Source organism: Notothenia coriiceps, unplaced genomic scaffold (genome assembly GCF_000735185.1).
Source record: "Notothenia coriiceps isolate Sejong01 unplaced genomic scaffold, NC01 NC01_scaffold00026225, whole genome shotgun sequence".
NCBI lineage: Eukaryota > Metazoa > Chordata > Actinopteri > Perciformes > Nototheniidae > Notothenia > Notothenia coriiceps.
In genome coordinates, this window is record NW_011358926.1 from 561,124 (window position 1) to 588,256 (window position 27,133).

General features: G+C 42.3%; 2 protein-coding genes across 2 annotated transcripts in view; one reads left to right on the forward strand and one right to left on the reverse strand.

Moving 5' to 3' along the window:
* On the forward strand, positions 1-23,387 carry slka (STE20-like kinase a). The gene is made up of 20 exons (XM_010784198.1): positions 1-551; positions 3,202-3,366; positions 5,256-5,304; positions 6,096-6,245; positions 7,097-7,169; positions 7,516-7,710; positions 7,922-8,003; positions 8,201-8,332; positions 8,459-9,670; positions 9,761-9,901; positions 10,662-10,781; positions 13,323-13,502; positions 14,988-15,080; positions 16,325-16,396; positions 17,349-17,478; positions 18,240-18,364; positions 18,456-18,650; positions 19,302-19,427; positions 19,712-19,825; positions 19,956-23,387. The coding sequence occupies exons 1-20, from the start codon at positions 402-404 to the stop codon at positions 20,100-20,102; spliced, it is 3,651 nt and encodes a 1,216-aa protein (XP_010782500.1). The 5' UTR covers positions 1-401; the 3' UTR covers positions 20,103-23,387.
* The window catches only part of col17a1b (collagen, type XVII, alpha 1b), a 12,380-nt gene continuing 8,330 nt past the window's right edge, over positions 23,084-27,133 (reverse strand). The window contains exons 30-36 of the mRNA XM_010784173.1: positions 26,212-26,397; positions 25,879-26,019; positions 25,384-25,797; positions 24,691-24,855; positions 24,291-24,371; positions 24,102-24,185; positions 23,084-24,021 (exon numbers count right to left, since the gene is read on the reverse strand). Coding sequence (XP_010782475.1) covers positions 23,963-24,021; positions 24,102-24,185; positions 24,291-24,371; positions 24,691-24,855; positions 25,384-25,797; positions 25,879-26,019; positions 26,212-26,397 — 1,130 coding nt within the window. The 3' untranslated portion in view covers positions 23,084-23,962. The remainder of the gene's footprint in view (positions 24,022-24,101; positions 24,186-24,290; positions 24,372-24,690; positions 24,856-25,383; positions 25,798-25,878; positions 26,020-26,211; positions 26,398-27,133) is intronic.

The window sequence follows — 27,133 nt, forward strand, 5'->3', positions numbered from 1 at the left end:
CTTCTGTGTGCCCAGCAGCCAACCGAGGCATTGGCTCTGTGACTCTCCCGTTACTGACGTTTAATAATGATAATGTCGTATCGTGTGTGACGAAATGCTCGATATTTGCTGTTTAATAACTGTGTTTTTTTTCTTCAAAACGGAAATACTAGCTTGTGCGTAACAGCGAACTCTTCTCCGTATCCCTCATCTCGCCCTTCTATGATATGATTATGAATAACCACCGTCGAGGGAAGTTATAATTGGCATTATCATAGTTGAATGGCTACAACAGCAGTTTACGCCTGCTTGCTGTTATTTCGATAGCCAATTAAGCTCGGGAGGAACCGCTAGGCTATATCTTCTTGGCGGAAATAGCCGAAGAGACCGCATCCACAGCTCTGTAGTTCTCTCCTGAAAACATGTCGTTCTTCAATTTTCGGAAGATATTTAAGCTTGGGCCTGACAAGAAGAAAAAGCAGTATGAACATGTACATAGAGACGTCAACCCGGAGGAAATATGGGATATCATTGGGGAGCTGGGAGATGGAGCGTTTGGCAAAGTGTTCAAGGTAACGTGTAACATCCGCCTTTTCTTGCTAACCCTTTTCTTATGACACCCGCTTCCGTTGTGTTTCATGTTGTTTTCATTATAAGATATAACGGTAAAATGACAGCAGAATCCTCGTTCAGGACACCTTTTTTAAGTAACTAGACCCCCAATAATGACATATGTGTGTCAAGTGCATGTTATTACATCTCACAACAACACTATACTGTACTTCAACTATTATGCTTACTGAAATCCTCCTTTAGAAGAAGCGAGACCTAGGGCTGTTGTTGAGTAACATCCTACCTAAATGTGTCAGTAGGCTATTATCTATTTTGGACGTTAACAGTAGGCCCTGTCACATTACCATGTAGTAATTATGACTTTGTCATGTCATTGAATTGTACTTGGCCTCAGTCAAACTGTTGAAGGTGTGGTTCACCTTAAAAATGGCCACTCCAATGCTAACTAAGTTGTTTTAAGTTGTATTCAGTGACAGTAAAAACATCCTGAAGGCAGCTGCCCTTGACATTTAAATATGTGACTCTCATTGTATTTCTTTATGCCATGCACTGCAGCAGGTGCACAGCCAGGTGTGTATGTAAATGTAGTGTAAACAGTTTGTCACGTTAGGATGACGGTCTATAGGCCTATTTGTTTCAACAACACACAATTTACATTGTGCATGAGGTGGACACAACACACGCAACACATACAGTACAATGCTATGTAATGGAATATCCTCAAAGCAATGCTTTTTAAAGTTTCTGTTGAGAGTCAGAGTGCCAGTGTTGGGTTGTTTCATTTTGTGATGATTTCTGAAGCTGAAGCTTGCCATTTTGGATTAATTTGCAAGGTATTCAGGGTATTGTGTCCACATCTCTAATCTCTGCACTGACGCACCTCTCCAAGTTATCTCTATGTGAATTTGCATTAGGCTGAGAACATCTTATGTAAGAGAGATTAACTATGTTCATAAACCTATGTCTGATAACATACATGCTTTCAACATCAATGAATAAAACCTCTTAAATAACCCTTAAGAAAAAAGGACATGTATACAAATCAGACACATTATCAGATTATAAATATATCTAGTTAAGTGTTTCACATGAACATCCATCAATCCAGGACTCTTTTATTTCAGTAACCTTGGCTTTTTTTTTTTTTCTCTGTGACTTACATTGTCTTTTCCTGGAACTCTTGTGATCAAGTAATGCAGCTAATGGCCCGGGAAATGTTCATTTGCAAGTCTTATTAGCCGTTTAACTAAGTGTGAGGAAATCCAGAACACTATCGTGCCTTGTCAAACTGAAGTTGTGGACAAATAAACACTTTCAAATGTATTGACTCACTTTTCCCACAGAGAGAGGTGTGGAGGATGTGACTTCTCCAGGTCACATAACTGTTCCACCATTTATTTCACAGGCCTTTGAGGGCTGCCTCATTTGGGCGGGGTGACACAGCCAGCAAAGTGTGAATCATTTGTTTTAAGAGCGTGGAAAATAATTGAACATCTTCATGCACATTAGCACAGTTCAAGTTTGTATTACACCTTTGATTAGTGAAGAGGCGTGCCATCTATTAGAAAAAACAGCTTACATAATTCTGTTGACAAAACCTATTGGTTCACATAATTTTCACCGGATGGAAAAACTAGTATTAAAAAATGACACTAACAAACCCTCTCATTTAATCCCTCAACGCACTATAACAGCCAGCTCATTTTAAGTCAAAAATGTTTTATGTAATAATGACGGAAGGCCACAGGCACCACTTGAATATCTCCGAGGCAGACAAATCATCGCTGCCATCGCTGATATTGTGGGCATGTATAAGTGATGGCCTTTGCTAGACAGGCGTCAGTGGCACAAAGGGCAAGAGGCAAGGAGTGTATCAGACCAGAACTGTGTAAATATAGTGTGTGACAGTTCTAACACTCCCTCCCTGTTCTTTTCCCTTAACTCCCTGAGATTGTGTTTGTATCCATAAACATTAAGCCCAAAGCTGTACTTAAAATAGCCACTTGTTCGACGGGGTATGTGGGACATTTTTCATTGTTGTCTCTTCAGTATAGCCCATTCAGGAGGGAAGACTTCACGTTAATGTGTTACCAATAAAGACAAGCACAACCCATTGATCTGTTAAGTCTATGAAATAAAAACGTGTTTAATATGACCTCTAAATTACTGCCGGTGTGACTTCACATGTGACCTACTGTAGGTAGGTGTATCAAAGTGAAAGGAAGGAAAGAAAGGGAATGAAATGAAGGGGAGGAAGTGAGCCAGCTCAGCTTTTGTTCGAGTAGGGCAGAAGATGATGGGGTGTTTTGTAAATATTTTGACCTCAAGTGGTTGCTATGGGTTTTTTCTTCAGACATTTTCCTTTTCAATATATACCAACATGTTATAAAGTCTGAATGAAATGTATTTATAGAGATGTGACCCTCCAGGTGCTACACAAGACAGGAAGTGCTGCAGTGGTTATTGCTCTAGCTCTAAAATACCTTTTGTCTTTAATGAAATGTTAACGATGATTGATGTTCTTCCACAATAGCCACTCTATGGCGATGCCCTGGACAATAAGACTAAATGTTCTGTAGTCTGGCCAGCGATATCAGACATGTATTGATCAGCATACTCAAGCCTTTGTTGTCAATGTTGTTTTCTTAGGCTCAGAACAAGCAGAATGGGACCCTCGCTGCTGCCAAGGTTATTGACACGAAGACGGAGGATGAATTGGAGGACTACATGGTAGAGATTGAAATTCTGGCCTCCTGCGATCACCATCACATCGTCAAATTGCTGGATGCCTTCTATTTTGAAGGCAAACTTTGGGTGAGTAAGCAAGTGCTTCACAGAGAGAACTGTTGTTTTTTTTGCTTCTTTGTTTCCGTGTTGCTTTTGATTTGAAGCCAAAGAGACAAAGAGGCAGGGATCAGTCACGCACGGAGAGACACACAAATTCATCACCAGCCACGATTTGTTAAGCTGTAATAAAAAATTAAAAAATAGCGTTGCATTTTTTTCTTATCGCCTACATTTGAAGAGTTTAAAAAATGATCATGTGGCACAGTCAGGGGCTAGTACAAGGCCAGGACCGCATGTTCAGGATTAACTGACCTCTGAGGAGTCATAGGTCATAATCCTCCAGCTGAAGTCACAGGCATGCTCCACATACAGTATGACCTGATTCTTACCCCCCACAAACCCTTAACAGCCTATATTGTGTCTTTATGGTAATACAAGAGTTCATTTCTACAAACCCATGTTCTATTCCTGAGTTTGGTCACATTGCAGTTCTAATAGTCGGTCAGTAGATCTCACTAAGAGGCCCCAGAGCAATTAGGTCCTGGCAGGTGGTGTCATGTGACCGTCCCTTGTGGACTGGCCACATCTATGAGAAGATAATGGAGTGGTTTTAGTGGCTGGAGAAAGGGCCTGAATAATTCAGAGCTGCATGCAGGTTGTCCCTCCGGCCCCCGTCTTTAAGCAGCATGATGAATGTGTAATCTGCTTTGCACGTGTGGATGTTGTTGACTCAATGCATCATATTTTTGCTAAAAAAAAGTTGCTAGAAAAGAGAGGATTTATTGCCATGCATAATGTTTCAATGTAACCTGAGATCATCACCTTTTCAGAATCATACCAAACTAAAAGTGAGATTCCCATGGCATGCTAAATGTTTATGCAGAACAGGAACAACCACTTGGTTTCTCCTCTCTGTTGAGTCTCTGAATAGAAGCGTTGCTCGATGTAGCTTTGATTCATTTTGCTCTATCAACTGATACATTATGAATGAAATGGGCTTTATACATACATTCATATTGACTTGATCAATAAGCTGCCAACTGGCTGGCAAGTGCATGAAGTGGTGGTCGGATACATTACAGCTGCGGTCAGTTTCACATCTCAATAACACAATGATGGTACTATGTTATCTTCCTCCTTGTTATAGAGAGCGGGTGATTTGTTAAAGTTGTGAAAGTCATTTGTTGCCATGGTTTTAAAGCCATACCTAATGTAATCAGTACTTCCCTAGTAATCCCTAAATAAATATATGGATATGTAAAATATTAGTTTGTGGCAATAATTCATCTGTCTGTACTCCAGGGCTTCAATTGTGTGTACTGCACACAACCTGTTGCTTTGAGGAGGAGTGTTTGCTTAAAGCTATCATGTTCACATGAATGAGGAAACCATTTTTCCTAAGAATGTACAGTATGAGGAAATACCCTGGACGTGAGTCATGTGTAGAAACACTCACTAACCAGTTACACTTGAATAAGACCCTAATGCTCTAAAAATAGTTAATTTTGTCAAAATGATTGATGACTAACAAACCATTTGCATAAAAATTGCTGTGCATGTTAAAGAAAACACGAGGGGAGGATCCCAGTCCCTCTCTCCAGCCTGAAAATTGATCCAGCAAGGATTAAAACATAGATTATGCTGAAAAGACGTGTCAACAGAGGATGCTGCTCAGGATGTTCAGCGTCTGATCGATAGGCTTCTTGGACTGTCTCCACAGAGTAATCAATAACATAGAAAAGGGGGTTCTGATGTCTCTCACATAGGGGTCATGTTTTTCTCCTACCTTAGATAACACAGGTTTATTTTAGTGTATCTCATTTGAAACACATTCTGTGCTATGAGAGTTAGATGTGTTGACTTTATTGCATAACAGTACACATTTACTTATTTTCCACTTTGCTTTATCATTTCAGATTCTGATAGAGTTCTGTGCGGGTGGTGCAGTGGATGCCATCATGTTGGGTAAGTCCCTCATTCAGTGCAGGAAACAGAAAAACACTATAAAGTTCTGGAGCTGTTTCTTTGCTCCATCCTCAAGTGCCAATTCTTTACTTTTTTATTCCGTCCATAAACTCTTGTGGGATATTTTTTTTCCTCTCCCAGTTAAGAGAGGCCATTCCAACTGTGTAATTATTGTAGTTCAGATTTCATGGAGGGGGTTAGTCCACTTCTAATGCCGGCAGTTTCTCCCTGTTATTGTGTTGCTTGAAGAAACACCACACCACTTTCTATCATGCTTGAACCACAAAGAGAATAACAATCCATTCACTGCACTGTTGGGTGTCGATGCTTTCTGCCCTGCTGACTCACCCAGAATGAATTTCTTCCCCCGGACTTGTCCAGTCATACATGCTGACGAGTGGCAGGGTGGCAGTTGGCCCTCATGTTGCTATTGGATACCGCCAGACCAGCACATCTGAAATGATATACAGTAGCCCAGTCAGTTTAGATCCAAAACGGACTGTTCAAATACAAGAACAATCATAAAACATTTTGAATATTCATCAAATGTGACACCTACTCTAACCCTAAATGCTAAATGGTTTCCAAACATTTACTCATCAATCAGTACAAACATTGGTTCAATTCATAATGACAATTCATATGGTGGAGATAACAGTACCATTTTTAAATGTATTTTCAGATGAAGTGGGTTAAGTACCCAGCCAATTAGAGTTGTCTGTGTTTGTAAAAGTGAACCAAAAAACTACACCTACCATAACCATAATAACATGAATTGTGTGCATGTGCAGAGCTGGAGAGGGCCCTGACGGAGCCGCAGATCCGCGTGGTGTGTCGGCAGACCTTGGAGGCTCTGACTTACCTCCACGACAACAAAGTCATCCACAGAGACCTGAAAGCCGGGAACATTCTCCTCTCCTTGGAGGGAGAAGTGAAACTGGGTAAAAACAATTTTGTCATATTTTGCTTCTGCATTTGTCATTGGGATATTTTTCTAAATGTGAAGGATTATTCAATCATGGTCCAGTTAAACTCAAAATACTACACAGAACAATGGCTAATATATTATTGATTTTGCTCTTGGTGGCCACTTTGAACCCTCGGCACTTATAGGCTTAATAGGTTAATACGTAAAGTCATGTGTGGGTCCCATTGCAATCAGTGCTGTGGCAACCAGCTGAGCTATGTGACTTCGGGGGAAATGGTGCACAGCAGTGTCGACATATGATAAAACTGGAATGAGTCATTCATGCATTTATTCATTTTTAGAGTTACAAAACAAAGTGACCCGTTTACTATTACACCAAAGGAGAGGACTGCATCAACACCACTTATGCACTGGAGCTGGTGTTATATTGACTTTGTTGCATAATATTCCAGAAGTTAAAGTATTCATGTTGCTTTTGTAGCATCCATAGCGGCTGGCTCCCTGGTGATGATTCATGCTCTGTAGGCAGAGGGTCATGGCGGAGCCTGGCAAACAATAATTATCAAGCAGTCAACACGGACTTAACGACAGATCTCACTTTCCCTCTAATGTGTGCAAGCTGTAAGTGTCGGGAGAAAAAGAGAGAGCAGGGTGAAATGGTTTATAGGTAACAGAACTGCTGTGAGTGATGATAGGAAAGAGACATTTAGTTTTTTTTCTGTCCCACTGCCGGGGTTCCTATTTAAAATCTTGAAGCAGTTTAGTTCAAAAATAATTCTGATACAACTTTGTGGCTCTAAAAAAAGTTTAAATGAGCAAGTTTGATTCACCAAAATAATCCTAACTAATTTCTTCTACCTTCAGCTGACTTTGGGGTGTCTGCTAAAAATACTAAGACGTTACAGAGAAGAGATTCTTTCATCGGGACTCCGTATTGGTGAGTCATGCAGTCTGCAGACAAGAGGCCATTCTCCTCTGTCCAGCTGATAATTGTCCCAACATGTCTCACTGCTACACTTTTTCTATGCAGTGGCACAAAAGCTGTCCTGGAGCATAGAAACGGAAAAGGCATGATTCACCCATTTAGATGCACAGTGTTGAATGACCTCAGCGTTATATTCTGAATAGACTTCCTACCTTTCAGAATCAAGTCTAACATTAACACACATTGTATTGTATTGGCTTTTTATCATTAAAGATTGAAGAGAAGTGACCAAATTCACATTCACTCCAAATCCAGATGTACCTCCATGCTTATTACAACCCCACTTCTTATTTTGCAGGATGGCCCCAGAGGTGGTCATGTGTGAAACTTCCAAAGACCGTCCGTACGACTTTAAGGCCGACATCTGGTCCCTGGGGGTTACCCTGATAGAGCTGGCGCAGATTGAGCCGCCCAACCACGAGATGAATCCCATGAGAGTGCTTCTGAAAATAGCCAAGTCCGAGCCTCCCACACTCATGCATCCCTCTCGCTGGTGAGATTGAGCACTGGTGATAACTAGAGAGGTGGCGCTGGAATGTTTCCGGATTGGAGATAAGGATGTGTCGACTGTTTAATGTGTGAACGCTTAGGGGAAATTGTTAATGCTTAACTGTGTGCCCGCAGGGAAGGCATGGTATACATTTCTCTTTCCAGGACCTATGGACTGTTATACAAGCTGATTCTCTTTTATTTATTCCTCAAAGGTCGCCAGAATTCAACGACTTTCTGCGGAAAGCACTTGATAAGAATGTTGACAATAGGTGGGGCACGCTACAGCTTCTACAGGTGAGCTGCCCTACTCCACTCACTCCCTGCTGTTAACTAACAATATGCAACCATTTAGGCCAATCACAAGATAGCACAAATCATGCATACAAACTTACATTAAAACCATTTGTAATGTCTGTTTGCTGTTTGTCCTCTATTAACCTGATATTAAGACTAATGATGTATATTTTCTTGTGTCTCCGCCATATGTGTAGCATCCTTTTGTCACAAGTGTAACTAATAGCAGACCTCTCAGAGAGCTCATAGCCGAGGCCAAAGCTGAAGTCACAGAGGAGATTGAGGATAGCAAAGAGGAAGAGGAGGAAGAAGAGCCTGATACACCTGTGGTATGCAGCATAATTGGTGTTTGTACATGTATCCAGCATACTACTGAATTCAATATGTTTACATTTATGATTGAGTTGTTGGTGTAAATAACATATTGTTGTTTTCATGTTTTGCTGTTGGCTCAGGCGGCTCCTGGGCACAAGCGAGCGCCATCAGATGCCAGTGTGGCCAGCTCAGAGGACGACAAAGTCCCAGCAACTCCCTCTGCCCTGGAATCGGTTTCGGAAATAACTGCTACTGAAGACCAGACCAGTGATAAGCTCTCTGATGAAGGACTTGGAACGAGTGAGGTAGACAAGACTGAGGAGGAGAAACTCAACGAGGTGTCTGATGCCGGTAATGAAGACCTGGCCTCTGGGCTACTAGAGCCCCCCAAGGACTTAATACCACAAGATCCTGCAGAGCTCAAACCAGAAGACGGTCAAGCTGAAGAGATTCCTGCTGAGCCTGTAGTATCACAGCCAGAAGAAGCTGTAGTTGAAGAACCTGTAGCAGGGGATGCAAAAGAACATATCCCAGATGGTCAGGAAACAGAGGAGGAACAGAAGGAGACACAAGAAGAGAAAACAGAAGACGGACCGACTCCTGTAATCGAAGAACCTGAGGAGGTGAAAGCAGAAGAAGAAAAAGATGTTGGTACAGAAGAATCCAGAGAGAAACCTGAAGAAACACCAGAAGAAAAAGCATCCATATCAGGAGAAGAGGCAAAGGCAGAAGAAGAAAGCAAAGCGGATGAGGAGACGCCTCAACAGAAAGTGATGGAGGACATACCAGAAGACACAGCTAATGGCACTGATGTGACTATAGACACAGGGGATATAGAATCAAATGTAGTGGACACAGCAGTAAATGGAGACACGGACACAGAGAGCGTGGATGAGTGCTCCGGTGCGGTTCTGTTGGAGAAGGAGGCGGTAGAGAGTCAGCCAGGGGAAAAGCACGAGGAGGCAGAACAGCCCGAACAAGAGAATCAGACCAAGGAGGAGGATCTGGAGGAAAAGACTCCAACTGAATCCACTAATGGAGTCATCGATGAAGCCAAAGACACCTCTGAGGATTCAGAACAAGTGGCCACGCCTAAAGATCTGAAGGAGGATGAAGAGAAAGCCCCCGCCGCAGATGGGAGCGCGTCTCAAGATGCCGTCTCTGTCCAGGAGAGCGAAACGGATTCAGAAAGCAAGATGGAGCATGGAAGCCCCGCTGCCATCAAGTCGGATTTGGAGAAGGACTCCGACTCTGGGAGCAGCTCAGCCGCCGATAGCAGCAGCTTGGACCTCAATCTGTCTATATCCAGCTTCCTGTCCAAGAGTAAAGACGGGGGCTCTATATCTATGCAGGTAAAATCATCTGTGCCTCATTAACAATCTCAGTTGTCAAATCATCCCCACTCTAGATCATTTACCCAATCTTCTGTTTTTTTTTTGTAGGAGTCAAGACGTCAGAAGAAGACTCTGAAGAAGACGCGTAAGTTCATGGTGGACGGTGTGGAGGTCAGCGTGACGACATCAAAGATAGTGACAGATAACGACACCAAGAGCGAAGAGCTGAGGTTCCTGAGGTACGTCTGTGTGCAATCTGCTTACTGCGCTGTTCTAAATATGTGACATGGCCTATTTAACATGCCTGCCTTATTTAGCTCTTATTCATTTCACAACTCCCACTGAGTTTAACAAATGCCAGATGGGTTATCTCCCGTGATGAATGCTTCGTTTTGTTTCTGTCATCTCCCATGTTTCCATTTAAAGCCATGCTGCTCCGAATGTTTACACAAGTGCTGTCTGACTATTTGCTGTTGGTTTCATGACAGTAACATGTTTCACTTTAAATACTCATTCAGAAATGGAGAGAGCAGGACCTTCAAAGCAGCTAGTAAATATAATCAGGAGACTAATAATGTATATATAAAACAAACCATCAAATTAGGGCTGCGAGGTTATGGCAAAAATCATAATCTCGATTATTTGGGTCAATAATTGTAATTGCGATTATTAAAGGCGATTATTCATTGACTTTGAAAAGATCCATTTATTGGAGAAAAAAAATGTGAACAGTATGTTTTTAACAGTTGATTACCCTGAACTTTAAGTATAATAATTCAACTGAAAAAAATAATAATAAATCAATTAAAAAAATTTAATTATAATTTTTTAAAATCGTTTTATTTCGATTACGTTGTTTTGCGTCAATCGTTGCACCCAGCTACATCGTATCGCGATTAAATATGATTAATTGGGCAGCCCCTACGATTCAATCTTATCTCGAAATGAACATACATGTTTAAGATGAAGATGAGTTAACACGTGTTTTCCCAATGTGGGTTTCCTTCAGGCGGCGGAGCTGAGAGAGCTGGCCTCTGCAGAAAGAGGGCAGAGGGGCCCCGCGCAGCTGGCACACAAAGCTGCCAGCAGCAGAGAGGCGATCTTCGCCGCTTTGAAACAGGCAACTGCTGTGAGTCAGTGTTTCGAACCGCGGTGTGTGATGGTGTGTTTTTTCTGTATTTGGCCTACACCTGGAACGGGCTGCTTCATCTCAAAGCAGATTCTACATCTGATGTGAGGGACTTACATAAGGGGCGGGGCCAGACTCCAGGGCCTATTGTTTATTCATTTGCTGCGATGTATTATTTGTCTCCAAAGCGACATTTCTCTTTAAAAGGTCACTTTTATGCAAATCCACTTTTTCATGTGCTTTTATAGATAAACATGTGTAAAGAGATCTGACGTTTTTTTGTGCTGATCATTTTTATATAAAATCCTCGCTTTGTCTGAAAATGAGCTGATCCCATTTTGTCCCTTTATTAATAATAATAATATAATAATGCTAAATAATACATTTTAATTTTAGGCGCCTTTCATGACACCAAGGACACCGTCATTTGTTTAAAAAAGAAACGCTATAGGGCAAACAGAACATGATTAAACCACTCAACAGGAAATCATGGACGGAGACAAAGTGGACACAATGAAACATCTTTATGGGGAGCGCTCAGTGAGTAGGCAGATTGGGACGATGGGTTATTTAATTGGGATTTGAATATGGTGATTGGGTCGCTGTCGATGTGCGGGGGAGGGAGTTCAGGTCTGGGCGTGCCAGCTAAAAGCCGAGCACCCATGCGGCGAGTGTGGGGTGGGGCGGTTGCGAACAGCAGAGGAGGCAGCGGGAGGAGCGAGAGGGAGGTGTACTTCCTGAGGTCATGCCAGATAGGGCGGGGCAGATATTAGATTAGAATTGGGAGGGATGAAACACTTCTTGAATGGTCAGCAGCACCACAGTCGAATGTTTTCTCTGCTTTTAACTCATTCTGAGTACCAGGGAGTCTAGCATAGGAGCGTGGGCAGCTATGTTACCGGCCCGGGGAGCATGGGAGTGAGGGGGGGGAAGGGGGTGTCCGGTGCCTTGCTCAGGGCACCGGCAGGGCAGTGAGGTGACTGGGCCTCTCCAAGTAGCAGTCCACACCTCCTATTTTCAGGTCTGATCGGGTGATTAACACGGCGGCCCTACGTCTCAGTCAAGCCCCTACTGAGGCCGATCTGAGCCATGCCGGAGCAAGATGTAGGGCTTTGTGTGAACAGTTAGGTTTTGGTTGATTACGGGATTGAACGGACCCCCCCCCCCCCCGCCCCCCCCGCCGTCCGACCCTGCCATGAGGATGGCCCGCGCGCGGCCCGCCCGCCCCGCCGCGCGCCCGGCCACCCCCCCCCCCCCCAGGTGATGTGTCTGACCCTTTCCCGCTAAGCCAGCGCTCTCGCACTTAACCCTCTTATCGATGTTTGGTGGGAATGCCTGAGAGGAATGCTTAGCAGTAGTCGATGCGGGAGTTACAAATGCTTGACCAGGGACTTCAGTGTCCTGGTCCATGTTTTATGACATTGTTTATGTGTCATTATGATGTCATAACGACTTTTTGTCTTGTGTAACCATTAGCCAATCACCAACCAAGATAACCCCCCCCCACACACACACACACCTTATCACCTGAATTTCCTCCTCCTCTTTTTAACCAAAGCTCTCTCATACGTCATTCACACCAACGCAACTCCGGTTCAAGCTCCGTGCTAGAGCTTTTCAGGTTCAGAACCGGTTCTTCGGTTTAGCTCCGGCTCTTTTCACACAGCCCAGAGTCCGACTGGTGCTGCGTCATTGCGTCATCGTTTGCGTCATGACGTAACCGTTTGTGTACCTGCTTCATAAAGCCAAACCGCGTGGAAACCCCTCACAGCTGACACCGACAACAACAACAATGGCCGATTGTGCTCCAGCTTCCTCTGTACGTCTTCAGAAGACCAGATTCCCAGTAGGTAGCTGGTCTCTTCAGTGGACAACTTCTGCTTGTTAAGTTTCTCCATCGTTGTGTACAAACTGGATAAAACGCCGGCTTTTTGTTGTTGTTCAGGAGTTGATCCCGCCCCCGCCTCGACGTAAGCGTGACGTATGCGGTGCTTTTGCTCCGGCCGGACAATTTTTTGGTGCTCGAAACGAACCGGATTCCGGAGCTTAGAGGCTACTCCGCTGCGGTGTGAAGAGGAAAACCCGGTGCTTTTCAAGCTCCAGCTCCGAACCGGCCCTGAAACACCGTTGGTGTGAATGAGGTGTCAGAGGGGCGTGGGGAGTGGCTCCTTATTTTCATCTAAAGTAACAAACAGAGAATCAGCTCTTTGGAAACAGGGCTGAAACAGAGGGGATTATGGGACGCTACAATAATCTGTTTGGTATTTGGAGCCAAACACTTCAGAGACATGTTTGTTTGTATATATCTGAGACCTATAATATATTGATGAAAAACAGTATGATAGGGGACCTTTAATGAATTATGGTCTCAACATTAAAAAGATACATTTGATTCTGACAATATGTTTTCTAGGTTAAAATGACACCATAAAGATGTATTCTCCAGTTAAACCTTCCTCTCCTCTAAGCAGCAAAGCCAAAGTCTTAATCTGACTTCATGATGTCAGGCTGATGCCAGTTCTGCTGATTCTGTCCATGCAGGCTAAGAAGCGCCAATATGACCAAGAAGTGGAGAACCTTGAGAAGAAGCAGAAGCAGACCATCGAGCGGCTGGAACAGGATCACACCAGCCGGCTCCGAGACGAAGCCAAACGCATCAAAGCCGACCAAGACAAGGAGCTCTCCAAGTTCCAAAACATGATGAAGAATCGGAAGAAAGAGGTAGGGGCGGTGCATGACTGTTTCTGCTTGGAAGTGCCTTTAGTGGGCTGATCAGCTCCTAACTGCTGGAGCTTGGGTTTGTAACAATTGCATGTCATAGATCCGAGCTGTTTAATGGGGCATGTGGTTAACTATTTAGGCGGTGGCATACTTGGCTGTGTCATATTAATCCTGTGGGAGTGCCTCTCTGCTCTGCCTGGTACTGTTTCTGTGCAAATGATGGCCATAGACAGACTGTGCCATCCTTCTCCTCGGTGCTGCTAACTCCATGGTGTTGTTGTAACCATTATTCATCTGCCCTGAGGCTTCTGGTTGCCTCCTAAGCATTACTGTGCTGCTAACTCTATATGTTATTTTTAGAGAGCTATATTGTAAAAGTTCAGTCTTGTGAGAGTGTGCTCAGCTTGTTTTATTCATATACAGTATGTTAGGTCTTTCTCTGCTTGGCAGCCGTACAGTAAATGCTCTGTTGTTAGTTTTGGGCGTGCTTGCAGTTTCTGTGTTTTGCTTAATGCAGCTTTTTTATGCCAAAAGTGCCAATTGGCATCCATTGTGTATTTATGCTGCCTGGTGGTGGTTGCGCTCTCCGTAATTTGCTTTCTGAACTACCTCATAGTTTATTGTATTTAAAAAATATTATTGCAGGTTTGGCTCAAAGTGGTTGCTTCAGTTCTCAGCTATGTTCTTTGTTGTGTTTGTGCAGCTGCAGAGATATAAGCTCTTTCTATGGAAACAACGCATTATTTTAAATATGTTGATATTTGCAATGTTGTGTCTTTTTTTTTAAGTGTACTGTATTTCTGTTCTGTATTAACTAACCATGTGTTTTGTATGAGTGTGTGAGGTGGCTTTGGTCATGGGATGGCCGACTTTCGAAGATTCTTCCAAATGGTGTTGGGCTTATTTGGGGATATTATAAAAAAAGAGTAACTGATATGGAATCATCTTAAGTCAAATGTTGAAGTATTTCTCATATAAATCAATTGCTTACTCGATGGTGGCGATGGAGATAAGTGTCAGTGAGGTGTAACCTGCATTCACTTTTAAATGACAAGGATTAGAGCAGTCGACTGTAAATCATTCAAAGGCCGTATTTGCCAGATGACTCCAACTCGGTTACTCTTTTTTTTATTCCCAGAATAAATCATAACTAAGGCGGTGGGACTTGAATGCATAGTAACACAGAGGGAGCTGTTTTTGAGACTAACATCTGCCATGAACCAGTCGAATGTTTCTTTTGAGAAACTCATGACTTGATTGCAGTTCAAACTCACATTTCTGAAATGCTTCTAATCAAAAACAACTGTCTTAACGGTTAAGTTACGTCAGACAGGAAGTTGATTCTGCTGAATTTAAATCAGTTGGTGGCCGGGTGCAGTATCTCCTCTCAAAGTGGGCCGTGCATGTCTCTTCTTCTGTTGTTGGCCAGCTTTGTTAGATTTTCAGAACACACAGCATCAACCATTGTCTGCACACACACTTTAGGTCCAAGAGGAAGTCGGACAGTCACCCAAACATATGAGAAAAGAGCTCATGAGACGCATAAAGGAGGACCTGTTGCTCCTTAAGACCGCAGAGGTAAACCTTCACCTGCTGTCTCTTACTCTGAGGAAGAGGAAGATTTCCCCCTCTTCCTCCTTTCCCTTTCCTCTCTATAACCTGGTTCGTTGTTATAAAGTATTTTCAATGCACACAAACAGCAATTACATAAAAGACATATACATGGAGGTTGTACTATGGAAACTATTGTGGAGTTATGTGCATCAATATTACAATGTAAAAAGGAATAACTAGTATAGCTTCAATAATTAGTTGATTAGTCCATTGACAGAAACTTGAAGTCATATTTTGAGCAAAATACTTTTTTTTGGTGAATATTTGCTGTTCTTTTTGTTCTCCATGATAATAAAATGAACTTCTTCGGGGGTTTTAAAATGTTAATCGAAAAAAAACGACTTAAGGACTTGTGATGAGCTCCTTCCAGTCATTCGGACCTTTTTAAAGACCAAACAATCCAGAAATAACAATAATCAAAAACGTCCATCCCTTACAAAATAGTGCATACTGTAATTTGTACACATAGGAACAAATGTACTGTAGTTGCATCTATTCTACCCTTTTCTTAACACCCCACATTCTCTATTCATTATTTTCCCCCTGAAAAGACTTGCATGTCACAGCACACTCGTCAGTGATGATGCAAATCGATGAGTGTCGAGCTCAGTGTAGTGAGTTCATGCAAAGCTTTTGTTTCCATAGCAGACATCTGTACTAAAAGCCCTTTCCTAACTTTGTTTCTGTTCATCTTTTATGAATTAGACATGTGGACAAAGGCCTTTGTTCCCTTGAAAGGTTTATTAGCAATTCATTTAACCCTCGTGGAGCCTGTAGCATGGAAAGTAACCAAACAACTCAAGCTGGATAACACTCAAGTGCCGCCTTCAAGCATGAGAAGACTATAAATAACGTATTAATTGACTTCCTTCTAACATTTAACCAGAACTCTGCTGTGAGCCTTAAACTCTGCTGTGAGCCTTAAACTCTGCTGTGAGCCTTAAACTCAGCGGTTTTCCCAACGTGGAAAGTCTCTTACATAACTTAGGAAGAATCACTGTGTGTGTGTGTGTGTGTATGTGTGTGTGTATGTGTGTGTGTGTGTGTGTGTGTGTGTGTGTGTGTGTGTGTGTGTGTGTGTGTGTGTGTGTGTGTGTGTGTGTGTGTGTGTGTGTGTGTGTGTGTGTGTGTGAGAGTGAGAGAGAGAGATCCTCAGCTGTGTGTGTGTCCCTGATCTGGACGAGTGCGCTGTGTGCTCTCCTCCACAGGCAGTGGCCCAGGTTATGATTCAGTCTTTTCAGTTGTCCTCATGCGCACTCTTCAACGCTCAGATGCAGGATGTAAGTGTGTCCCCCCCCTCCACCATCAACCCCACATTCTGTTTCTGTTTCTGGCCCATACTTAGATATGAGAGGATACTTTGAGATAGTTCAGTTTGTAATAACGACACATGTCATCATGGACGGTGTGTTTTTTTGAGTGTTGTCTTCAGTGTGTTTGTGCAGTGGTTATTTCTTCTCTCAGTATTTCTCTCCACAAATGTTCTACATCTGGTCTGTGGTTTAATATAATGTGTTACATCGCTACATTGAGTCTGGGAGTAAACAGCTCCATCCCAGAGGTGTAGTCGCTGTCTGGATCCATGTTTGTCTCTGTCAGACAAATATAGACTGACTTGCCTCACAGGATGGATGTAGGAGTCACTTGTATCATAGTGCATTCTTTAGTTACAGTATCACAGGTAAACCATCTTCAACTGCAGTGTACTGTAGGTGTTCATGGTGACATCTTTGAGTGTGTTTGATTAGTTATGCCTAATCATAGTGAAGTAATAGCAGCATACTGTATAACGTACAATTTGCCCCCAGAAAAGTAGAAGAAATCTGAATTCTAAATATTGTGCAAATAAAGAGAAAATATAAATAAATAGAGAATGACTATCAGTCATGCATAATCTACGCTGCTCTCTGGACGGTGTGAACATCAATGTCGATGTTGTCTCACGTAAACTGTGAATCTTTACTGAACTGTTAACTTTCTCTCTTTCTCTCTTCACCTCCATTCGTGGATCGTTGCCATCCATGATCTCTGAGTGTCTCCTCTACTGATACCAGTTGCTGTGTGTTGTTCTGAAGTTGAAGTGGATGGCTTGACTAGAATATATAGTTTAATTTCAGGCAGTTTAGATACTTGAGAAATGTTATTGTGCCCTCTTCTCTCTCTCTCTTTGTCTTTACTGTCTCTCTGTGTGACCCCCCCGCCTTCCTCTCACTGCTCCCCTTCTCCCTCCAGGAGCAGGAGTTCCTACAGAAGCAGCAGCAGGAGCTGGACGTAGCTCTGAAGAAAATCATCCAGCAGCATAAAGTGGAGATCACCACTATAGAGAAAGAATGCTTAAACCACAAGCAGCAGCTGATGAGAGGTAAGAAATCAGTCCTTTCACTACAATACAGCTTCTGAAGAAAACTATCATGGCTTCATGTTATCTCTTTTCCTGTGACGTAAAATAAGGTTAAAGAGATTACAATTCATTTATTAGGACTATTGCACTGTCCTTATGTTGTCAATGATTTAGTATCAAGTATGGATTGGTTTAAAGCATTCTGTTGTGGTTCATTCATGCGCTGGTGTGAAACGCTGTGATGCTTTCCTCACAACGCAGCTGAAGGCACCACATCAGCTGACTCCTCCTAATCCATGCTCACTACGTTTCCATAACATTTTACAAACACTATGTGTGGGATTAACTCTCAAGCAACCAACTGAGCTCACATCCTGTGTGAGTTTCAAGTTTCATAGCAGACATGAAACCAACAACAGCCTGAAAGGTTGAACATTTGACAAGTCAAGGAACACAACACTGTTTGTGTCAATGGAGGCGAGTGGCGCAGTGGATAGAGCCTTGGTGTTGGGATCAGTGGGTCACAGGTTCAAACCCCACTGCAGTCAGCATGTCGTTGTGTCCCTGAGACACTTCACCCCAAATTGCTCCTGTGGGGATTGCCCACAGTATTGAGTATGTAAGTGGATAAGCTTTGGATAAAAGCATCTAACATGTAATGTGTCCGTTTAGTTTTCTTTGCTCTTGTCGTCACCGACTAACAAGCATATACATGTTTTCTACTTCACACTTACGTGGCCTCAGGAGATGTTTTCATGTGTGTGCACATGTGTGTTTTGTAGCTCGAGAGGCAGCCATGTGGGAGTTGGAGGAGCGCCACCTGCAGGAGAAGCACCAGTTGCTGAAGCAGCAGCTCAAAGACCAATACTTCCTGCAGAGACACCAGCTGCTGAAGAGGCACGAGAAAGTAAGAGAGAAATCCACTCGGGGAAATGTAGATGTCTTATTATTTTAAATGCCGCCGAACTCAAAGCTATGTGCATGTGTGTGTTTTGTAGGAGATGGAGCAGATGCATCGCTACAACCAGCGGCTGGTCGAGGAGATGAAGAACAAACAGAACCAAGAGAGGGTCCGTCTGCCCAAGATTCAGCGCAGTGAGGCCAAAACACGCATGGCCATGTTCAAGAAGAGCCTCCGCATCACCGCCACTGCATCGGTCACCGTGGAGCAGGAGAGGGAGAGGATAAAACAGGTAACACGTGGACTCCTGCTGCTGTCCTGTTACTCACATTCAAGCACAAGTGACTAAACATGCATGTTCTATTTTTGGCAACACGATGTCATACTGGCTCAGTCACGCCAAGGACCTGCCCAAAAAGACTCTCTTATTATCCTGCCATGTCTACACATTTCCAGTCTCTGTTCCACAAGCTTTACTGGCACTGGGGTCATCACAATGCTGTTCAAAAAAGCATGACTTTATTTTCAGAAAAAGTGAATTACGATCCAGCAACACGTACACCCACAAATGCATGATGCGTTTAAGTGCTGGTGGAAAAATGGGATACTAAACCTTTCATTTGTTTGTCATTCCAAAAATTTGAAAAGTATGTTTTTCTAATTAAACAGCTTCACCTCTTAGTTAAACATATGCATTCACTAAATATATCTGAAGTAGCATTTAAATGTGAATATGTGGTTTAAATATGCTACTGCTAGGTGGTGGACTTGTTCTTGTGCTGGTTAACCCACACATATAGAAACAGATGCAGGCAATGCCTGAAGCACAAGAGCACCAGCTTTTAAAATCCAACCCCAGTGTAAAAAAGATAAATCATTTAGTAGATATTTGTTTGGGTTTGAGCTGCCGTTACAGTTTTGTATATTTGTCTGCGTGGTCCAGTTTGCTGCTCAGGAAGACAAGAGACAGAAGAACGAGAGACTTCACCAACACCAGAAACACGAGAACCAGATGAGGGATCTGCAGCTGCAGTGTGACTCCAACATCAGGGAGCTTCAGGAGCTACAGGTGAGGCCGCTGCACACACACACACACACACACACACACACACACACACACACACACACACACACACACACACACACACACACACACACAAAAACACACACACTTTGTATGTATTAAAAGATAAGTTGGAGGAAATATATAGAATTAACTTATTTTCATCCCCTTACCCTGTGCTGTGAAAATAAAAATGGGAAATAGGTTCCAGTGCAGATAAAGAGTCAGAGTACTTGAGATGGTATTCCTTCATCCTGAAGACACACATGCTGACCCATATTTTCTTTCAGAATGAGAAGTGCCACCTTCTGATCGAACATGAGACCCAAAAGCTGAAGGAGCTGGACGAGGAGCACAGCCAGGAGATAAAGGAGTGGAGGGAGAAGCTGAGACCCAGGAAGAAGGTATTATACATCTCCATTTCCTCTTGAAGTTAAACATAAATACAGACTTCCTCTACTACAGTCAGGAGTGGGTTTTTTCCAAAGTAATCCTCCCAATTACTCAGCTGTTTGTCTCTGCTGCCCCCTGCAGGCGCTGGAGGATGAGTTCACGCGGAAGCTCCAGGAGCAGGAGGTCTTCTTCAAGATGAGCGGAGAGTCCGAATGCCTTAACCCCTCCACCCAGAGTCGAGTCTCCAAGTTTTACCCCATCCCAAACCTGTACACCTCTGGTTTATAGCCTCTTCTGTCCGTCCCTGCTGCAAAACAGACTCCTATCAAACTCGGCTGCGCTCACCGACTCTTCCTGGTGGAGTGACCACTTAGATTCCACCGTTAGTGAGCATGACGAGCCTACACACCGTACTCTCACTAGTTTAAATGTCCCTCCGCTCGTCCAATAACAATATGCACTTTTTTGAGCATGTTCAAATTTGAAAAGCCTGTAGTTGGTATTGAAGGGCCAATGAATTTAAGTTTAAGCACAGCCTGCTACAGTATGAACGATCCCCAGTGCCTCATGTTTTTTCTTTTCTGCATTCAAGCCCCTCGCTGTGTTTAACAGCAAGTGAAGCGTCCCCTAAATGTCCTACACTTAAAGTGGACCTATCATGCTATATTTGAATAATATAGTGTAGGACCATACCTATATAAGGCATATTTATACTTTTCATTTTTCAAAATACCAAACAGATCATGCATTTTGGCCATTCCTCATTTCGCTCAATTTAACACTGCCTTTCATGCTCGGATTCAGTGAGAACAGCACCATCTGGTGGCCTGAAATATGTACTACAGCGTCTCCAGCGCTTTCAAACGGCAATGTCCGTGGCTGTCTCCTCCTGATTGGTGGAGTTGGCCCAATAGCCGTAGCGCAACTTCTGTGACGACGTAAAAGTGTTCAAATCTGGATCAGCCTGTATCAGATCCGTTGCAGCCCCTTTTTAAGAGATTTGGGTATGGAGGAAAATAGAGAGGGTTGTGTTTTCTGACACTTGGTGAGTTCCCTGGAACACCGGGGACACATATTCATGTATAGAAGACGTACAAAAGTGCATTTTGCATGATAGGTCCCCTTTAAAAAATTGGTTATCATTTCCACTCATAATCACAAGATGTTTAGAGATTATTTGAATCATTTCATATAACGGGTGATTAAGACTCTGACATCTCGTGTTGCTGCATGTGAGGTAGAGCTGGTTTAAAAGAGTAAAAAGAAAAAGTGTGTTGTCGTATGACTTTGTTATGGCACGTGTAGTGTCACGTCAAAAACAGTGCTGTGTTGGGATGTTAAGGACGTACTGTGTTGTAAATGCTGAAATGTTACGTGTGTGTACCTAGATATGAAGCTCAATCAGATACTGTGCTTGCCATGAGGGTTTTTACAATCTTAAGAACAAGAATATGGCTTTTTCGTTCACACATCATTTCATTGCTGTAATCCCACTTAGTTAGACGCAGAGGTGACCCGTTTCTTCCTGGAGAATGATAAAATACTTTTTTATATATAGAAATAATATATAGAAAGGAAATCACCGTGAATGAAAATGAAGGAATGTAAAGCTGTTGATTTGCACTGTTTTGTTATAAGCTAATGAAAAAGATATGCAGTAATAAAACTGTCAATGGGTTTGTGACAGCGCGTCACCTTTGTCTCACACAACCCAATTCAAACTCCAAACTAACTGAGAAGTGTTGATTTCTTTCTGATCATTTAGCTGTTTTTTTCCTTTTCCAAATATGCCCTTTAGTATTTTACGACCACATCTACTTTTCTACATGTATTCCCGTTATATGACGCTGTAATCGCTCTTTCCTCTGAGCTGTTTGCTCTTTTTGACACCAGTGCTGTCTGAAAGGTGAAATGCTGTACCTGTAGCTGTTTGAGACGTCCTTCGCTGTATTCTAGGAGCAAAAGTATTAACGGTTCACAAAAAGAAATGTCATGATTCTTTTATTTTGTCTGTGCGTATCATCAATGCACGTCATGTTTTCTGTATGCTGACATTAACAAAAGGTTGCGTCATGAATGCTGGGTTTTTATCGGGGTACATGGAAACCGTCCGGAGAGTCACATTCCCCATAGATTTAAAATATTTTTTTATTTTGTTAAGTTACAGCATTTCTTGTCATTCTACAACATTGATATCATTTTCATGTCGGATCAAATGTATTTAAAGTGTCTTTATAAATTGACATTTTATTGCTGTAAATAAAATATTGACTGTTGATTTGAAAGTTGACCCGTCTACCTTCTTATAATTGAACCTTTCAAACACTTAAACACTTGTAAAACACTTAGTAAGGCCCCTAAAAGTGTAAATATTACAAAGATGGTAAACGATATTGATATAATCTTTGCTTTATTGTATGTTTTGCCTCTCTGTGAACATCTAATCCTAAAGGGTGACATTCTGATCATTCTTTCCAGAGAAACATGGGATAAGGCCAACACGGCCCCCTTCAGAGGAGCCTACATTTTCACTATTTTCGGTTATGGGAAAGTTCCAAACATCCAAAAAAGCAACAACATTTTTTTTTGAAGTAAAATATTTGTATTCAACCATCCATTTCATAGACTAGATATATTATTTAAAAAAACCTCAGGTACAGGTATCTCGAAAACTAAAGCCATTTTGGGGGGTTTGTTCGTCTAGTGTTAGTTTAAGACTTTTGTGACAAACTATATTTTGTCTTTTTAGGACTTTTCACATTTCTTTGTGACTTTTTTGTCTTTTCTTTTACTTTCTTTATCACTTTTTGTGACAAAGTATATTGTAACATCTTAATTACATTTGATGACATACTATACTATGACATAATTAAGCTGTTTTTTTTTATTAAAAAGTCCTATTTTCTTTTCAATATCTTCCATGTCGTGTGAACAGAGTGATTCCAAATCAATGCAGCATTGAATTACTACACTGGCTAAATAGAACACACCTGAAATCCAGCATTTTTTTTATTGAAAACTCATTTGGCGTCATTATATAAAAATAATGTAGCATTGTATAACCTCACTGCACAAGTAGGAGTTGTTTTGTGTTTTGTTGTAAATTTGATATTGACTGTTAACTTGACACACGACAGCCTGACATAACACCTCAAATGCAATTATTTTTGAATTAATTCATAAAAATATCAACACTCCCAAGTCGAAAAATACATTTATTGTGTGTCTTTTATATATATATTGATCAAAAGTCAAAAAGTGCAATGATGTCAAACATAATCTGGGAACATTTTATAATTTAATCTCTCCAACACTTTACGGTATAAAGCAAATATATCGATTTCAGTGCTCTCTTATACAAAAATATACAATCCAATCCATCATTTTGTTGTGATTTTCAGACTTTCAACCACACAAACAATGTCATTTATTCTTCTTCTTAATTTTGAACTAACAAATCTTTCAAGTAAATCGTCAGTCGTAACTACAGCAACATTTACTGTAACATAAGTCCCTTATCTGCTGCAAAAATGACCCTCGCTGACTGGTAATGTTGCATGTTTTTATATATATTTATAGAAAAAAAAGGGTTAATGATATTCTTGTTTATTTGTATGGGATGAGTGAATAACTTCCAAGGGTCAGGATGGATGCTAGCTTGATTTATGTAAATAATCTGACTATATTGTAGTATCTTATAAAACATTGAAGGGTTACCTTGACACAACATTTAACACTTGCATAGTTCTCAAAACAATATAATCCTCAATGAAAACTAAATCAAATACACCAATCAATAGACACGAAAGTTACACGAGCAGTTGGAAATAATATCAGATACTTATTGCTTAAAAATAGAAATTGTCCCTGGGAAAAAAAAGTTAGCAAGCTTCTAACCAAGCAAAGTAAACATTATACACCCGGATGTAAAGAAGTCTGTGTAACAAAGACACTGACCAGCAGCTAAAACCCAAACCTCTACTAAAGCTGGTTTTAAAAAAACTTAATGCATCATTTTATTTCCTCAAATTGTCCTGTGACGTTTCTACAGATGGCAATAATAAAGAGCTATTTGACTACTTGCATTGCAACAGTTGAACACCTAAAATAAAAGATGAGTCAAAATGAAATGTGATCCAGTAATGTGTTTAACTGCTGCCTGCGTGACGGCGAAGCTTCTGACGACGACGAGCAACCAATTCCTCGCCTGCAGTGGATTGAAATATGCAGTTACATGTATGTAGCGCTTGATTTTGAAGTGATTTAACAAGATTCAACCAAAGTTACCTGCATCCCTCTTCTGCACCCTGTGTGGAACTTGGACAGTGTATGCCCCTGGTAGTCCTGATAGACCTGGGCGCCCAGGATCACCTGAAAACATACCAAAACTCTCAGACTTTGCTCATCTAAGTCACTCCTCTAAAAAAGATTTATTTTGAAAAGATGTAGCGATTCATCGGCTTTGTTTCAACGTACCTCTCTCTCCCCTGGGTCCTGGATGCCCCCTCTCACCCCTCAGTCCATTCTCTCCTGGAGGGCCTGCGATGGTGCCATAGGCTGCGCAAGAACAAAACACAGATTCAGTCGTGATGAAGCCACATTTTCAAACTAAACGCACATAAGGTTTCCAAATACTGAAAGGCAGGGATACTTCACTTTTGCAGGTATATGTATATGTGTTTTACGCACTTTAGCACCTCATACATTCCAAAAAATCCAAAATAATTAATATGAGTCCATCAATGCTGTGAGGTTTAACTCTGAGTAATGATACTATAACTTTTTGCCTGGGTGACATGACAGTGAAGACATTCAGGCTCTATCTGTCCGACTGGAAAGCTTCAGTTTGTAGAAAATCATATCTCTGTGTACTCACTTCTGAAGAACTGCATGAGGTCCGCTGTGACGTTGCCGTAGGCCCCGATGACGCGGCTCTGGCCCGGTGGTCCGGAGGGGCCAGCAGGACCAGGAGGGCCTTGAATCGCTCGAACATGCGCCCTCCAAGGACCCTCAACCAGATACTCCTGCAGCAGACCTTTACCTAAAAAAGGGTTGTTATCATCAACATTTCATCAGTTTCAGCATGAGGAGGAACATGCATTCAGATGCTTTACTTAAGAAGAAGTAGAAGAAGAAGTACTCATTGGTCTGAAACTGTGGGAACCCCGTTAGACAAAATTGAGAACTGGGGGTTACAACTTGAGCCCTGTTTTCTAGCCGGTATTTGTTTACATTTTTAAACCTGGCACTATTAGAAGTATGCCGAATTAGCTCTTAGAATTTCCTGTTTGCTATGGACCAAGGGATGTTCACACAACATCCCCAAAGCATTATGGGAACTGTAGTTAGAGCAAGTTAGCAGTAGTAATCTAATAATGCAGATTGAGAATTAATCAGATGTTCTTCTCTATTATTTCTATTATGATAAGTTCATCTGTCCATTTTGTTGCACTGAAAATGAAAGAATAAAATGGTTATTTCATTTTAATGCATTTAGGTTGGTGGGTATAGTGTCAGATTGCTGCCCTATATAAAATACATCTGTATGCTGAAGCTGTGATGGACTCACTCTTGATGAGGTCTGAAACGTGGATGGCGACGCTGGAGTAGTCCAGGTTGCTGAGATCGATGTTTCTGTACTCAGTGCCGGTTCGAGAGTCACCCTGAGCGTAGTTCAGGCTCTGGCTATAGCCCTGGCCCTGACCCTGGCCCTGACTCTCGCCCTGGCCCTGACTATAGCCCTGGCCCTGGCCCTGACTATAGCCCTGGCCCTGGCCCTGACTATAGCTCTGGCCCTGGCCCTGGCCCTGGCCCTGGCCCTGGCCCTGGCCCTGGCCCTGGCCCTGGCCCTGGCCCTGGCTCTGGCTCTGGATATGGCTCTGCGTGCGGCTCAGGACGTAGCCTGACTCTCCTCGCTCTCCCCTCGGTCCCATCGGCCCCTGAGGCCCCGGAGGTCCGATGATGGCACGACGAACATTGTCACCTGAAAGATAAAGTTAGTCTGTTATACACGAACGGATCTGTGCTCACATGTCTTTGATCTTGTTGGTCGTTAGGAGCTTACTGGTCAGATACTCCTGGACTTCAGCGCGGATGCTCTCCCGAGGGAAGTTTCCACTGTAGGAAACCGATCCGGAGTGACCGCTTGATGGTCCCGCTGGTCCCTGTGGACCAGGAGGCCCGGGGAGACCTCTGAAACCAGAACCTGGGAAAGATTCAAATCACCGTTATTGTCTTTCTGTAGCTGCACAGAAAGGTAACGGTAGAATGGACAATATTCCACCTTCTTTGTTGTAAAATGTAACATTACTGTTAACTACTTTGCGATGTGAATCTAAGCCATAACCTGTTGCCTTCCTCAGTATACATTATGTTTCTAGCTCTCTGTAATACTCACCCTGCAGGTAACGCTGAATGTCCTCCAGGCTGTAGCCACTCCCCCCAGTCCCGGCCCCGTACACGGTGGCGGTGGAGACCCCCGGCGGCCCCTGAGCGCCAGGAGGGCCAGGCTGTCCTGGGGTGCCCGGGGGACCAGAAATACCTTGTTGTACGGCAGAGGCAACCCAAGAGCGGAAGTCTGAATCTAAGAAGATACAAGAAAGATGAGGGTAAGGATGATGACCCCTCCCACTCTGGACACAAACTGATCATGTTCCAAACCACATCAAGGATTATTTCTGAAACAGTTTGGAGCTCAAATGCTTTTTCTCCTGGGGGTTTACCACAAGGTGACTTACTTTTTTTATTTCCTGCTTTTTTACACATACTCATCGTGTTAGCGATGCTTGCTAATGTAAACAAAGACCATATTACGTCCAAAACAGTCGGGCATTGTTTCTAAAAGCGCCGTTTCTGATAGTGCTGTGGGTCAACATTTCCGATATTACATAATATCGGACGCAAATCTGGATCAGCTCCGTTGTACCCCCGTTTTTAGAGATTTGGGTACGGAGGAAAAGAGAGAGGGTTTTGTTTTCTGACACTTTGTGAGTTCCCTGACACACCGGGGACACATATTTATGTATAAAAGACATCAAAAAATGCATTTGCATGATAGGTCCCCTTTAATGCACACAATGTACGCAACATCTTGTTTTTTATTACTGCACATATTTTATTCCGATTCTATTACCAAGTAAATACTGCTATATTTTACTGTATTATTTTATATTTTTGTAATGTTATTATAGTGTTCTAAAATTAGTTTTCTATCTCTGTTTTAAATGTTTGTTTTACTTTTACGTATGCACCACAATACCAAATCAAATTCCTCGTACGTGTCAACCTTCCTGGTAATAAACCTGTTTTTGATTCTGATA